The sequence below is a fragment of the Cherax quadricarinatus genome, chromosome 1, assembly GCF_038502225.1.
Source record: "Cherax quadricarinatus isolate ZL_2023a chromosome 1, ASM3850222v1, whole genome shotgun sequence".
NCBI lineage: Eukaryota > Metazoa > Arthropoda > Malacostraca > Decapoda > Parastacidae > Cherax > Cherax quadricarinatus.
In genome coordinates this window covers 16466616-16483420 of record NC_091292.1, presented here as the reverse complement: position 1 = coordinate 16483420, position 16805 = coordinate 16466616, and the positions used below count along the sequence as shown (strand labels likewise).

Below are 16805 nucleotides of genomic sequence, written 5' to 3'. Positions count from 1 at the left end.
AACACGGTCGTAAGTTGAGTGGTCGTAAGTTGAGCAGGTCGTAAGTCGGATGGTAGGTGTTTATAGAAAGCCGCTTGTTATGCAGAGTATTTCAAGAAAATTGGATCAGTGTCCCAGGATAACACCCACACTAGTCGGCTAACACCCAGGTACCCATTTACTGATGGGTAAACATAGACAACAGGTGTAAAGAAACATGCCTAATGTTTCTACCCTGGCTGGGAATCAAATATTTACCAAAAATCATATATGGCTAACCCAAGCCAGGTACTAAAAATAAGCCATGTTGACATTTTTGGGTTATCCTAGGTTCTCTACACATATGCTGCTATGTGTGATAATCTATATAGAGAAAATAACTTTTTTTGTTTTAGGTTTATGGTGCAGTACGAGTGTATATCACAGTTAGCCCTGTGCTATACTCCGTTTTCTCTAATATAAGACCCCAAGACAGGGATAGGAGAATGGTACTTGTATACCATATCCTCTTCATACCTCCGTCGAACTGCTCGGTGTTATGCCAAATATTATTTATTCTGCAGTATTTAACATGTTTTATGTTATTTATATTCTTTATTATGTCATATTAGATCAATTGTGATAGGCAAATAAGCTGTAGTGTTAATATTAGCGTAATAATAAAGCATATTCTCCTGCTTCATGAGACTGAGCTCATGGCATCCGACAGTGGCTTCAAAGCCACCTTATCTTTATTGGGTAATGTACTGTGTAGGTGCTTTACATAATGAGAAGCATTTCTTTTATTCATTGGAACCATGGCTAGGGCTAACAGTAAGCATGTTAAAACAATAAATGGAGAAAAAGAAATTGGAATGACTTATGCAGCAAGTAGTGCCACCAAACAGTACCAGCAGGTTGGTGTGGTGACCCTGGAAATTTGAAATTATGCTAGCCAAAATTAGTGCCGAATAACTGAAGGAACCGAATAACCAATTGCCGGATTTGTGATGGCGGACCTGTATAAGAAATGTGGCAATTATATCAGAATACAGTGTCAGATGTTTCCTTAATCATAATGTTGGCTCCACTTTGCGATTTACAGTTCAGGCCCAAACAAGTAGGCAGTTAAAATTGCTGAAATATATTATTGACATTGATTTTTTGTATTGTAAATCTACAGTGAAGCAAACTCTCCAAGGTGACCACCTCTCAAGAGCAATTGGTAGAGTGGCTGGTAAAGGTGGCAAGACTCGCTTCACCATAGAAAATGCTACGCGGACTCGTATTGTATTGGCCGATTCTCGTGTTCATATATTGGGTTCATACCAGAATATTCAGATTGCTAGAAGGGCAATTTGTAATTTGATTCTTGGTAAGGATTTTGTAATATTTTCTGTTTTGCAAACCAAAAACAATGTGACATATGTCTCTAATTACTATATCTACATCACTTGTAAACAATTTAATGAAACTTTGTATTTCCAGGGAGTCCTCCGTCAAAAGTCTATGGCAACCTCAAGGCATTTGCAGAAAAAGTTAGAGATAGATTTTAATTTTGTTTTTTGATGTTAAGTGTTCTGTAATCTTCAGAATGACTATTTTATAGATCATCTATAGAAAATTAATTCATAAAGATGTACACTTCAGGGTTTAATTGTATATACAGGTGTCCCTCACTTTGTGATAGACTAGTTCCAGGCTCCTGGCGCATAAACTGAAATCACATAAAGCAAACCCAGTTCGACATGTAAAACACAAATGTGTTCTGAGACATTCAAATTCTGTATTTATCCAGTTATATATTTGGGTAGAAAAATAAAAGAAAAGGAATGTGGGGAGGAAATGGTTGGGCGAAAGTAGGACCTACATAAGCCTTTGTACGCTATGTAATATGAGCTGATTATAGTGCTCCTTTGTTTGTGTTTAATAATCGAGTTGTGTATGATTAACTGAGAGTAGGACCTGCTGGTCTACCACCGTGGTTCTTTATTCTTATGGAAAGCATTTTGTTTCCAAATAGTAAGCTTAATGCAATGCTCCTTTTTTTTCTTATTTAGGAAGCAAATAGTTTATCAAGAGTTGTGCAATTAGTGGGAATGGATGGGAAGAGTAGGACTTGAATATTGCTGGCCAGTAAGCCTTTATGATGCTTTCTTTTGTCAGTATAAGCCAGTTGAGAAATAATGATATAGTTAAAAATCAAATAGTGCTAGGTGTGGATGAGAACACGAGCAAATTTATATTCCATGCAGCAAATTGCTGGTAGAAATGGGATCACCTCACGAAAGCAAATTCACATAAAGTGATACTGCATTAAGCAAGGGAAACCTGTAACATTTTTTTTATTGTTTAACATATTTTATTAATACTGTATTTTATTCATGGAATAAGAACTCGACCCATAAAGAACACATAGTGCCTCTGGAATGCATGAATTACATTTGATTGAAGGAGGGAGGATAACTCCAATTCCTTGGATCATGAGCATTGATGCACTAAATTAATGAAAAGTCTGACAAATATATATTTTGGCATTTATGAACTTTTGGTTTTCTGACACTTGTAACTATTTTTTGGTACGTCTTTATGTATATAATATACAAATTTGTTAATTCTTATCCATTCTTTATGTGCCCTCCAACTTTCATGTTCATTGATTACTCAAATCATCTGGCAGTTACTATGTAGCTATATTTTTTAATCTCACCAGCTGTTTTCCACCATGGGAAGATGTCTCAAAGAAGAAAACTCAAGTCACCATTGTTCATTCAGTTGCCCTTTCCAGAAGTGTGCCACTATCACAATTCAGATACCCTTCACCTCCAGCATCCCCATCCTTCCTTCAGAGTGCAAGCATTACCCTTTCCACCCCCAAGACTTAAAATCCAGCTAACTGGTTTTCCCTAAATCTTTTCATAAAAGTTACCTCATGTGCACTCCAGCCACACTTATCTAACATTAAAATCATAACTAAGTGCTAAACTCACAAGGGCCATACAGCACTTGCCTAATATGCTCACAAAAGCCTACTTGATGGTTAAGCCAGTGAAACACGAGGCCTCTTTCATCTCTTCCATCCAGCTGTTCCTAGGATGATCTCTGCTACTACCTACCACCCCAGATTTATACACCCTCTTTTTAGTGTATTTGCTGCAACTTTGAATGAAATCTGAGATACCTTTATAACCAAAATTGAATGTTGAATTTATTGAAATTTTTACAGGTGTTTTGAATTCATAAAGGAATCAAGGCATCATAGATAATTTTTTTTTTTTATTTAACATGTTGGCCATTTCCCTTTGAGGCAAGGTGACCCAAAAAGAAAAGAAAAAACTTTCACCATCATTCATATATAATCACTTGTCTTTGCAGAGGTGCTCCGATACAACAGTTTAAGATGTCACTCCAAACAGCCAATATCCCAAACCCCTCCTTTAAAGTGCAGGCATTGTACTTCCCACTTCCAGGACTCGAGTCTGGCTAACCAGTTTCCCTGAATCCCTTCACAAAATATTCCCTGCTCTCACTATAACAGCTCAGTCCCAAAAACTGTTCGTCTCTATTCACTCCTGTCGAACACACTGGCCATCTCCCACTGATGTCGGGTAACCCAATAAACACTTTCACCTCGTTCATTCCATCACTGTCTTGCCAGAGCACAGACAGTACAGTTCAGATGCCCATCCAAACTGCAAATATCCCCACCCTTCAGAGTGTAGGCATTGTACTTCCCATCTCCAGGACTTGAATTCAGATAACTGGTTTTCCTTAATTCCTTCAGAAAATGTTACCTTGCTCACACTCCAAAAGCTCGTCAGGTCCCAAAAAACCATTTACCTCCACTCGTTCCTATCTAACATGCTCATGTACGCTTGCTGGAAGTCTAAGCCCCTCGCATGAAAAGCCTTTACCCCGTCCCTCCAACCTTTCCTAGAGCAACCTCTACTCTGCCTTCCCTCCATACAGAGTTATACACCCTCCAAGTCATCCCTCCACAGCCCTCTGGATAATACTTTTAGTAACCCTGCACCTCCTAATTGTCAAGATACGAATTCTCTGCATAATATTTACACCACACATTGGCCTCAGATATGAATGACATCTCACTGCTTCCAGTCTCCTTTTTGCAACATTCACAACCTATCCTTCACACTCATACAAGTGTTGTACCACTACTTTCATACATTCCCCTTTTTGCATCCATGAATAACATTCTTTGTCTCCACAGATGCCTCAGTGCATCACCCACCTTTTTCCACTCAGTTCTATGGTTCAACACATTTTTTCCTGTATGTAATAATAATAATAAATAATAATAATAAGTTTATTTCTTTGTCAAGGTTACAATGTGTAATTACAATTTTGATTTGCTAAGTACAAAGATAGCCACTATCATGCCGAGGCATTTCGGGCAAACTAATCCTAATTCATAGTAACTAATTAAAACTAGATAAGATAATAGTACATAGTAATTATTACTTAAAACTAAACATAGAATAGTGGTTAGCTGTTTCACAATCTTGTTTGGACTTAATCTTATGTATACTTAGTACAAAATCTAATTTACAAGGAATGGTGCAGGTGGTAATATTTTATGGAATGGCAGAATTAAAAGGCAGGAGGTCACATGATAAAACTAGCCAGTAGATGTTTGGTTGATTTGGTTAATATTGTGCGATAAGATGATTTTTTAGCCGAGTCCTAAATTTATAAGTTGTCTGGGGATCCTTGACTTGTTCCGGTAGCGAGTTCCAGATCTTTGGGCCTTTTATGTGCATAGCGTTCTTGCATAGTGAGAGCTTTACTCGAGGGATGTTGAAAAGGGCCTTATGCCTTGTATTGTGACTTTGCATTCTGTTGTAACTGTCGAGGAGTAGTTTTAGAGGGGGCTTTACAGTGGAGTTTAAAGTTCTGTATATGTAGTAGGCACAATAATAAGAGCGTATGTCTTGTATATTTAGCAAGTTGAGTCTTTTGAAAAGTGCTGGGGTGTGCTGTCTAGCACAGGAGCTGGTTATCACCTGCACAGCAGCTTTTTGTTGGATTATTAAGGGTCTAAGGTGGTTGGCTGTGATAGAGCCCCAGGCACAGATACCATAGGTGAGGCAAGGATATATTAGAGAGTGGTACAAGGTAAGGAGAGTCGTTTGTGGTACATAATAGCATATCTTGGAAAGGATTCCTACTGATTTGGAAATTTTCTTGACTATGTGATGGGTATGGGACTGAAATTTAAGATTACAGTCAAGGAGAAGACCTAGAAATTTGCCCTCCATGTGTCTTGATATAGGGGAACCATTTAACAGTATGTTGAGTTGAATATTTGAGGCTCTGTTGCCAAACAGCATGAAGTAAGTTTTTTCTATGTTAAGTGTGAGTTTGTTGGTCATCATCCAAGCATATATCTTTAGCAGTTCATTGTTTACAGTGTTTTCAAGCACAACTGGGTCTGAATGGGAGTAGACATATGTAGTGTCATCTGCAAATAGAACTGGTGTAAGGAGTTAGGATGCATTGGGGAGATCATTGATGTAGATGAGAAAGAGGAGTGGGCGTAGGACACTACATCTACAGGTTAGATAGCGGAGTTGACTCCATTTGCATGTACATACTGATGTCTGTCATTAAGATAGGATTTTAGGTAGTCAAGAGAATGTCCTCTTATGCCATAATGATTCAGTTTGAGGTGCAAGAGATTGTGGTCAACTGTGTCAAACGCTTTTCTTAGGTCGACAAAGAGCCCCAGGGGATATTCATTCTTGAAATTAAGACACATGTGCAACATCTGGGTATCTTTATTGTAGACGTTTCACCATCCAGTGGCTTTATCAATACAAAGTAGGTGTTCTTCGCACCTACTCTTAGGTTGAGGGACTGATTACCTCATCTTCTGTATATAGTCCTACTGTCTTCAAGCTATGTCTTAGAATTTGTATTGATAAAGCCACTGGATGGCGAAACGTCTACAATAACGGTACCCAGATGTTGCACATGTGTCTTAATTTCATCTTGTCGGTATTATATACCATTCTTGCACAACATACTCATTCTTATCGAGAGCTGTGTATATTAGGTCAAGCATTTGTATAATAGCATCATTCGTGTTTTTTTTTTGGTCTAAATTGAAACTGGCATGGGTTAATTATGTTGTTGAATGTAAGGTAGGAGTAAAGTCGCTTGTGTATTATTTTTTCAAATAGCTTGGATAGTAAGGGCAAGTTTGATATGGGTCTGTAATTGTTCAAATCAGTTGGATCTCCACCTTTGTGGATTGGGGTGACCCTTGCTGTCTTGAGTATGGATGGGAAGGTTGAGGAAGCTATAGATTTGTTAAACATTGTTGCAATGATGGGCGACAGTTCTGGTGCAGCTTTTTTTATTTGTGAATGGTGGCAAGTTATCTAGATCATCTGATTTGTTTTTTAATGATTTAATGATGAGTGAGACTTCAGTGGGATTAGTTGGAGCTAGGAATAGTGTGTTTGGGTAGTTGCCAGCGAGTTACTTGCTCGGATGGCTATTTGAGCTAGGAATTTGGCTCGCTAGCTTTGATCCTACAGTAGAGAAGAAGACATTAAATTTGTTGGCTGTGTGTGTAGGTTGCATGCAAGGTTCATCTGGTTTAGTTAAGTGTATCTCTCTATTTCCAGTCAGTTTTGTTGAGCCCAAAATTTTGGAGAGGGTTTGCCAGGTACTTTTCATGTCACCTTTCATTTCACTAAAGCTATTTTCATAATACATTTGCTTTGATTTACGTATTAGTTTTGTTAGTATTGATGTGTATCTTTTAGTAATTAAGCCTAATCTGAACTGCTTTTCAATTTGGTGTTTTTTATTAATAGATTTGAGGATACCTCTAGTTACCCATGGGCTGTTTAGCCTCTTCTGTGATCTGTTTCGTTTTGACTGGGCAATATTTGTTGTAGAGGTTTAGGGTTTTATGTAAAAAAATGTTGATATCTTTATCGATATTATTACTGTCATTTAGCTCTCTGCCAATCAATGGCACCTAGAGCTAGTTTTAGGTTGTTTATCGATGTCTCGTCATGCAGGCGAAATGAGATCTTTCTTGTTTCTTGAGGCAGTTTAGATAAGTAACAAATCTGTTAACACATAAGTATCTGTTTTTGTGGTTTGGTGGGCAGGTATGTAAATAAACTTGTCCAAATATGTCAGGGAATTGAACCCAGGGCCTTGAAATTTAGAAACACTAACCAGTGAGCTACATGGATCTGTTAGTCAAGTGGCCCTAGAAAATTGTGTACAGTATAGGTTGGAAGAGGTGACTTGTTCCAGTACTGACTAGTACCTGTAACATGTGCTCATCTGATTTAGATTATAATTATTATTATTATTATTATAATCAAAAAGAAGCGCTAAGCCACAAGGGCTTTTAGATTATAATAATCAAAGAAAGCACTAAACCGACAAGGGTCATACAGCGCTGCAGGGCAGAAAATTGTGTTGAGGCTATAAACAGCTAGGTGGAGAGGGGATCGGAGGTGAGGGGAGAAAAAGGCTGAGAGAGACGCTAAGGGCTATGTGTCAAAGTTGGTACAGTAAGGCAGTTGATGACAAAAAGTAAAAAATTGATTGTAAGTCAAAGGCAGGGCCGTCTGCAAGAAGGGAAGATAAAGTAAAAATGGTAGGGCGGCGGTGTCGTTGGAGGTAAATCCTGTGAGCTTGCTGGTAAACCGGGGAATTGACAAGAAAGTGAAGAACCAAAATAGGGACTCGACAAACTTCACAGAGAGGAAGAGGGTGCTGTTCCATGAGGTACCCATGGGTAAGGCGAGTATGGCCAATGCAAAGCTGGGAGAATGCAGTCTCCCAAGTACGGCAACGGCGGTAAGAAGATGGCCACAAACCTAAAAGCAGTTTAATAGAATACAATTTCTTATGGTGCATGCCTGACCACCGTTGTTGCCAACAGTCGCGAAGACGGGCAGACATAACTGAAAAATAATCCCTGAACAGAATACAGTAGTCCCTCGCTTTTCGTAGTTCTCGGCAATCGTAAATTTCGCCAATCATAGGGGTATTTTCGCATAAACATGGACTCGCTTTTAATAGGTTGACTCGCGAATAGTAGTTCGTCCGGGACGCGTACGCACGGTGCGAGCCGGGGCGGCCTCCCTACCCAGCCAGTCTGGCATTGTTTACCAGTGAGTGAAGGTCCCCTCAAGTGCTCCTACGAAATATTTCATAATATTCCACTCATTTTCGTGCTTGCAAGTACTAAATAAGCTACCATGGCTCCAAAGAAAGCTCCTAGTGCCAAGCCTGTGACAAAGAAGGTGAGAAATATGTACAGTGACAAAGTCTTGGGCCATTTTAGGGAAGTGTTAAAGAGACGCCAGAAACAGAGCTCTCTCCACAGTTACTTTGCGAGACAGGACTAGAGTGACTCTCAAGGTGGTCCTAGTGGCATTAAGAAACAGAGAAGAGAAGCAACCCCAGAGAAGCAATTGGTACCTGAGGTGTTGCTGGAAGGGGATTCCCCTTCCAAACTGTAAACAATCCAATCTCTCTCCTCCTCCAGTCTCCCATACACTAAGAAGAATCTCCAATGAAGGTAAGTGTTATGCTGTTAATGTTTCATTCATCATTTCCCATTGTATTGCTTATGTACTACATGTATATTTCATGTAAAAAGTTTTTTGTTTTAATACTCCTGGGTGCCAGGAACGGATTAATTGTATTTACATTATTTCTTATGGGAAAATGGATTTGCAAATCGTAAATTTTGTTTATAGTAGCTCCTCCAGGAACGGATTAATTACGAAAAGCGAGGGACCACTGTACCTCTATAGGAAACCAGAAGCTCGTATACCGTTGACCGTGCAGTGGCATCCGCTTGTTCATTGCCCTGTACATCGTGTCCAGGGACACAACAGAAAACTACGTCTTTCTTGCTGCTAGCCACACGGCGCAACCATAGTTGAATATGAAGGACTAATGGATGAGGGGAAACCAATTGTTTAATAGCTTGTAAGGCACTAAGGGAATCTGAAATGATCACAAACATCGAAGGTGACATATATGCAATACCGAGAAGTGCAATGAGGATGGCATACAACTCAGCAGTATAAATACTAGCAGAGTCTAACAAATGTCCTTGGACAACATCGTTAGGGAACACTGCTGCAAACCCAACACCATCAGAAGATTTGGAACCATCCGTATAAACAGCAATGGCGTGAGCATGTGATCGGAAGTGATCAAGAAACAGAGAGCGAGAAGCAGTTGTAGGTAGGAGAGCTTTGGCACAGGGCAGTAGGGAAGAACAGACATGAACTGTCAGAATCTCCCAAGAGGGAAGGGAGAAGGAAGACGCTAAATGAACATACAAGGGAGGTAAGTGGAGTGAAGACGAAGAGAAAACGGTCGGGGTAAGCAGGGGTGTCGAACAAATAATGTGCTTTTACTAATGTCTGAGACCAACCTACAGTGGACCCCCGACCAAAGGCAGCATCAACTAATGGCAATTTCGTCTAACAGCGCTCTTTGGCGTAAAAAAAAAATGGCTCTACCAACAGCAAAAACTCATCTAATGGCTTTCGTCCCGAATGTGTCCCTGCGGCTGGAGCATGGCCTGAGCGGGCCCAGCCACTTCAAGACTCAGCATGCCAATGTTTACAAGCCATTGCGGTCGATTCCATGTGTACCTGTGCTATATTTTGTATTATTCCAGTGTTTTTAGTGCTTGTAACTGCTAAACAAGCCACCATGGGCCCCAAGAAAGATTTTAGTACTAACCCTGTGGTAAAAAGGGTGAGAAATACTACTATCATACCACGGTCAGCTGTTGCTGCACCACCGTCAGCAGTACTACTTGAAGATGTGGAGAGACTATTGTTGGTGTGGCTGATCGAGAATACCAAGAAACAATTAACCCTAGAGCAGTGGTTCCCAAACTTTTTCAGCTTGTTACCCAATTTAACATGCCACATAAAGCATGTTACCCCTTTCACAAAATGTTGTTATTATTGATATATATGGCTAAACGTGAACGTATACAGCCTCGCATACTCTGCTAATCCTAGCAAAACCATTGAAAACGTAAGAACCACACATACATTATATATAAAATTAATAATAGCTACAAATTCACAGTAACAGTGGGTAAATACTAACATACATACCAGCTTATGTCTACCTCGGCTGATACTCACAGATAAACTGACAGTGTGAAATAGAGTCAGCCTCAGGAAGTGAGTGACGCGTACTGGACAGGTCGATCTGGGCTACGGAGTGACTTTTGTCCTGAAGCATACTTGTCAAAATACTTTTGGGTTTCCACACACTTAGCTATATATTTCTTCTTTTCTAATACTGTATATTAGTTTTCGATGTTTATTGTTATTTGGTTTAACTTTATTACTTACTTATAATAGGTTTACTTTACAACTTTATATACTAAGACAAAGTTAACAATAATGCTCATACTGGGTACCGCATTGTTTTCTTGATTTTCAGAATTCATAACTTTTTTTCTGTCACCCCTCCATTACCCCCCAAAAATGGTTAAATTACCCCCAGGGGGTAATTTACCCCCAGTTTGGGAACCACTGCCCTAGAGGGTTAGCCACCCAGGATAACCCAAGAAAGTCAGTGCATCATCGTGGACTGTAACTTATTTCCATTGGGGTCCTTAATCTTGTCCCCCAGGATGCAACCCACACCAATCGACTAACACCCAGGTGAACAGGGAAAAATGCCTGGAAACTAGTGTTCATATTGGTGAATTTAAGGCCAGCAAAGGCTGGTTTGAGAGATTTAAGAATCGCAGTGGCATACACAGTGTGATAAGGCATGACGAAGCTGAAAAATTCCAACCCCAACCAGTGTTTGTGACGAAACAGGTCTGTTCTGGAAGAAAATGCCAAACAGGACCTACATTACTCAGGAGGAAAATGCACTCCCAGAACACAAGCCTATGAAAGACAGGCTAATTCTCATGTTTTGTTGTAATGCTAGTGGGGATTGCAAAGTGAAGCCTTTACTTATATATCACTATGAAAATCCCAGTGTGTTCAACAAAAACAGTGTCTCATCACTCAATACTCTTAAATAAAGGCAAGAGTCATTTTAGTATTTATGTATGTACATGTATTGGGCATGTCTTATTGTTTTCTAGGGAAATGTATATTTCATGTAGAATTTTTTTTTTTTTTAATACTTTTGACTGGAATGGATTAATTGGATTTCCATTATTTCTTATGGGGAAAATTAATTTGACTAACAGCTAATTCAGCTAAAGGCTAGCTCTCTGGAACGGATTAAAGCCGTTGGTCGAGGGTCCACTGTATACATAAACGGAACATGAAGATCACGAGAGCGGACAAAGTAACGAAGGCAATGAGCATCATGACGATCAGCTAAGGAAGGAACATTCACCTCAGCATAGAGGCTTTCAACTGGGGACAAATGAAAGGCACCAAGGCATAAACGTAGGCCTTGATGATGAAGGGGATCTAACTTAGAGTGGTAGGAGAAGCTGCAGAAGGAGAGAGTGGTAGAAGAAGCTGCAGAATAGACTTGGTCTCCATAATCCAGTTTGGACAAGACTAGAGTGGAATGCAAACAGAGGAGAGTTTGGTGATCTGCTTCCCATGAACAATGCACGAGAATTTTCAGGAGATTCAGCCGACCATGGCAAGTTGCCTTCAAAGAAGAAATGTGAATTTTCCATGTCAACTGGTGATCGAAGAGAAAGCCAAGAAATTTGACCATATCATGTCCTGGAATATGCGAGTTGTGTAAATACAACGGAATACAGTGGACCCCCGGTTAACGATTTTAATCCGTGCAAGAGGGCTCATCGTTATGCGAAATAATCGTTATGCGAATTAATTTTCCCCATAAGAAATAATGGAAATAAAATTAATCCGTGCAAGACGCCCAAAAGTATGAAAAAAAATTTTTTTTACCACATGAAATGTTAATTTTAATACACACAAACTGAAAAAGGCATGCACAATTACATGACACTTACTTTTATTGAAGATCTGGTGATGATTGATGGGATGGGAGGAGGGGAGAGCATTATCTTCTTACTGTTTAGAAGGGGAATCCCCTTCCATTAGGACTTCAGGTAGCAAGTCCTTTTCTGGGGTTACTTCCCTTCTTCTTTTAATGCCACTAGGACCAGCTTGAGAGTCACTGGACCTCTGTCGCACAACAAATCTGTCCATAGAGCTCTGTACCTCCCGTTTCTTCAAGACTTTCCTAAAATGGGCCATAACATTGTCATTGAAATAGTCACAAGCACGGCTTGCAACAGCTGTGTCAGGGTGATTTTCATCTATAAAGGTTTGCAGTTCAAACCACTCTGCACACATTTCCTTAATCTTTGAAGTAGGCACAATGGATTCCACAACTGGCATAGGCTTCTCAGGGTTAGCCCCAAACCCTTCAAAATCTTTCTTAATTTCCATACTAATTCTCACCCTTTTTACCACAGGGTTGGCACTAGAAGCTTTCTTGGGGCCCATGGTCACTTATTTTCCAGAAACACCACCGAAAACACTGTAATAATACGAAATATTCCGAGTGTATGCTTGGATGTTACCGCGGAGGCTGGCTGGTAAACAATGGGACGGCCGGCACATGTGAGGGCACATTGGACGCGTCTCGGACGAAAATCGGTATGCGGGTTTTTAATCGGTATGCGGGGCAAAAATTTTGCGATAAAAGTAATCGTTATGCGGAAAAATCGCTATGCGATGCCATCGTTATGCGGGGGTCCACTGTATCTGGGATAAGAGGACATCTAGTGAAGGTAATGAAACGGGTTTTCATACTAGAAAATTTAAAGCCATGAGAAGCGGTCCAATGGGAAACTCACTCAGTCATATCCTGAAGGGAGGCTGCTATCAGGTGACAGTCAGCACCTGAGAAAGCCATAGCGAAGTCATCCACATAAAGTGATGACCAAATATGCGATGGAAGGACGGAAGGTAGGTCATTTATAGCTAAGAGAAAAAAAGTAGTGTTAAGGACACAACCTTGTGGGACTCCCTCGGCTTGTACAAAGTCTGAGGAAAGCGAGGTGCCAACACGGACCCAAAAATGTCTATCAGATAGGAAAACAGCAAGGAAGGTTGGTAGATTACTGCGGAGGCCTAAGGAGTGGGCTTGGGCAAAAATGTTATACCTCCAAGTGTGTCATATACCTTCTCAAGATCAAAAAAGACTGCTAGGATAGTGTGTTTGTTAGCAAAGGCATTTTGTACATACATATCTAAGTGGAGCAGGGGTCCAGAGTAGAGCAACCCTTGCGAAAGCCATATTGGCAAGGGGAAAGAATATTGCGAGTCTCCAAGAACCATATCAGACATCTTATTTGCCAATCGTTCCATCACCTTGCAGACTACACTGGTCAGGGCGATAGGACGATAGCGAGAGGTATCAAGCCCCAAGGTGCCTGGTTTGCGAAATGGTAGTACGATGGCAGATTTCCATTGTTGAGGAAGAACCACTTGTGCCCAAATAAAGGATTGGAAGGGCCGTAGAATGCAGGTGTTATAGCATACTGATATGAATATCATCAGGTCCAACTGCTGACGGCTGGCAAACGGAAATCGTGGACTCTAGCTCTAGGAGAGTGAAAGGTACATTACACAGTTCCATTCCATTAGAGGAGAAATCCAAGGGCAATTGCTCCTCAGTAGACTTAGTTGCAAGAAATGAGGGACAAAGGTGAAGTCCTTGGGAGACATGGACCAGATAGTTCCTGATTTCTGTGGCAACTTCAAGAGGTTCTGCAGTACTGACACCAGCAGCCCATAAAATGGGAGCTGGGTCCGGAGTGTACTTGCCACACAACTTCTGTACCTTCTTCCAAACCACACACACAGGGAAAGACGAGGTAATGGTAGACATGTAGTCTTGCCAACAAGTGCATTTAGCTTTGTGTATGACTTGGCGAGCAACTGCCCTTGCCTGCTTAACCCTTTGAGGGTCAACAGGCCCTCTCCAAGACTCGTTCTCAGGGTCAGCCAAATTTAAAAAAAAAAAATAATTTTTTCTTGTGAAAAGATAGAGAATCTTTTCCCGATCATAATGACACCAAAAATATAAAATTTGATGGAAAACTTACGGAATTATGCTCTCGCGAAGTTAGCAGTCTCGGCGATGTTTACGGATCGGCGATTTTGCCCACTTTGATCCCCATTTTCTGCCAGTTCCACTGTACTAGTCGACAAAAAATATTAATATTTCGCTAAAACTCCATTTTTTCTATTGAATGAGTGCACGAAACCACCCATTTACCAATTTCAACTATCCAGTTCAGTGGTCAGAATTTAGCAATTTTGCCAATTTCACACATATTTCAAAAGATGCCAATTTCCGAATAGGGTCCAGAACAAACAAGAAATACATTCCTGGCACTAAAATGACATTTCCTCTGTTCATTAGTCACGTCTCAAGGCCCCTCTTACATTCTTTTGCTTTCCACTTTGAATTTTTATTCTCACAAAAAATAGAAGATTTACTGTTATGCAGACTACTGCATTAGTGTAAAAAATGGTATGAATCATATTGGCGCACTTGCAAAAGAATATTAGACTCACCAGTTGACGTGTATTGGACGCTTGGCATGATTTGTTTACTTTTGAACTTTGGTAAAAATCGAACATTTCTGCTACTTTGAGCTCAATTTCAAGGTACTTTTCATTGTAAAACCAGTCAAAATCATCTCAATTTCTATGATATGCCTTCCATTCTATAAAATGAGACCAAGAAAACTAGAATACAACAATAAATACCATACGAAAATACAGCGCAAAGTTGCTGTTTTATTCCAAAAAAACGGTCAAAGTTTTTTTTCTCATTATGCACTGTGTGCTGCAGGATTTTTTTTTTATACCGTGCACACTGACCACATAGACCCATTCTTTCATATGGAGGCCTACCAGCTTTCTCCCACTAGATTTGAGGGCGCTAGAATTTAGGCATACTAGTATGTCAAAAACCCTGGGTCGTAAGCCGTACTAGTACGTCCGAAACCCTCAAAGGGTTAAAATCGAAAAGACGCTCTGAGGTCTGATTATATCGATAACTGCCCCACGCAGCATGTTTCAAACGCACTGCATGGGCACGCAGGAGACCACCAAGGCACACGTGTCTGAGAATGCCTGCCTGAGGTTTGAGGAATAGAACGTGATGCCACAGTCAAAACTAAGGTCAAAAACTGGTGTACCAGTCATCAATAGAGGATGAAAGGGGGTCCTCACTAAATGTGGTAAGATGAGAGTATACGTACCATTCTGCTTGTGCAAATTGCCAACGAGGGCTACGAGGCAGCTGGGAATACATAGTAGAAGAAAGAAGAACAGGAGAGCGATCACTGTCGTGTAAATCCGGAAGAACAGACCAAGTGTTATCAAGTGCAATTGACGAGGAACATAGAAAGATCAATGCAAGAGAGAGACTGAGTGCGAGAGTCAAAATGGGTAGGAGCACCTGTATTTAAAACATTAAGAGGATGAGAAGCAAGAAATCTCTCCAACTGATCACCACGATGATGATGGTGAGCATTAAAATCACCTAACAAGATGGGCGGCGGTAGAGAAGAGATCAAAAACGCAATATCCGAGATACAGAATGCACGGGAGGGGGAAAGATAGAGAGAGCAAACTGTATACCATCTGTGCAAATAAATACGAGCTGCAGTATAATGCAGCAGAGAATGAACAAAAACTTTTTGATACTATACCAACTAGCACAGAAAATGCACTCTCATTAAATGATTCATCAGGAAAGGGATCAGAAGAATAACAGTGCACAGCCCGAAACGGGACGAACAACAGCTGAACGAATTTTGGGCTCTTGTAACCCAACATACATTGGGGAAAACTGGGAGAGCAACACTTGGAGCTCTCCCTGATTACCCCTGAGGCCATGAATATTCCACTGTAAATAAGACATTATTTACGAAGACAGGTATGCCAACAAGAAGAAGCAATAAAATCTATGGGCTATTAGGGCCAGTGAAGTCAACGTGTGGGGGCAACAGTAAGCATATAAGCAAGGAGGAATCAGAATGCTGTGAAGGAAAAAGATTGTTGCGAGGGCCATGAGAAAGAAGGGGTAGGAGGAGGCGTATCAGTGTACATCAAGGGTTTAGTCTCTGCAATGTAGTTGGAGATAGTGTCAAGTGTCTCAGCGGATAAGGAAGATGCCGATACCATGATTTCAGAGGCAGGTGAGGTAGAGCAAGTAGAGATTGGGAGGTCTGAGAGGGAAGGGGAGCATGAACCTGGAGAGATGTGCTTGCAGGGGTAGAAGAGTTCTGCAGTGGAACAGGAGATAAGAAGGTTGGGAGGTAACTGAGGAAGAAGACTGGGGGGGGGGTAACAGAAGAGGGGACTACAAAAGGGGGGGGTAACAGAAGAGGGGACTACACAAGGGGGGGGATGAACCTCCACCTTCACGTGAGAGTTAGAAAGGGGGTGAGGACCAGGCACTGAGGCCGAAAAGGAAAACTGTTGGGGAATTTTAAGCACCAGAGGACTGTGAAGAGACCTGGGCTTATGAGACAGGTTTAACTTCGCAGAGGATAGGCGTGAAGACTGAAAAACTAGTGAGCGAGAAGTAGAGGTGGGAATAGAAAAGGAGGTGGGGGTTTCAGAAAGTAAAACCGTAAATGAATTAGAGATGAGGGCGACTCTGGAAGACACTACACTGGAGTAGCTGGTAGGTGGGGGGACCTCCAAGGTTGGAGGCCTCCTAGCTACCTGCGAATAAGGGATACGAGGAAGATTCCCCAGAAGGCGGAGCTGAGAGAGAGCCATAGTTTAAGGCCTTCACTTTCCTTAAGACGACGGATTTCTCGT

General features: G+C 40.9%; 1 protein-coding gene across 2 annotated transcripts in view; it reads left to right on the top strand.

Annotated features, from left to right (window-relative positions):
- l(1)G0004 (lethal (1) G0004) overlaps positions 1-2579 on the top strand; it is a 52226-nt gene extending 49647 nt beyond the window's left edge. For both annotated transcript variants that reach the window (XM_053774017.1, XM_053774028.2), the window contains exons 6-7: positions 1142-1333; positions 1447-2579. In XM_053774017.1, coding sequence (XP_053629992.1) covers positions 1142-1333; positions 1447-1514 — 260 coding nt within the window. In that variant the 3' untranslated portion in view covers positions 1515-2579. The remainder of the gene's footprint in view (positions 1-1141; positions 1334-1446) is intronic.
- The last annotated feature ends 14226 nt before the right edge of the window (positions 2580-16805 follow it).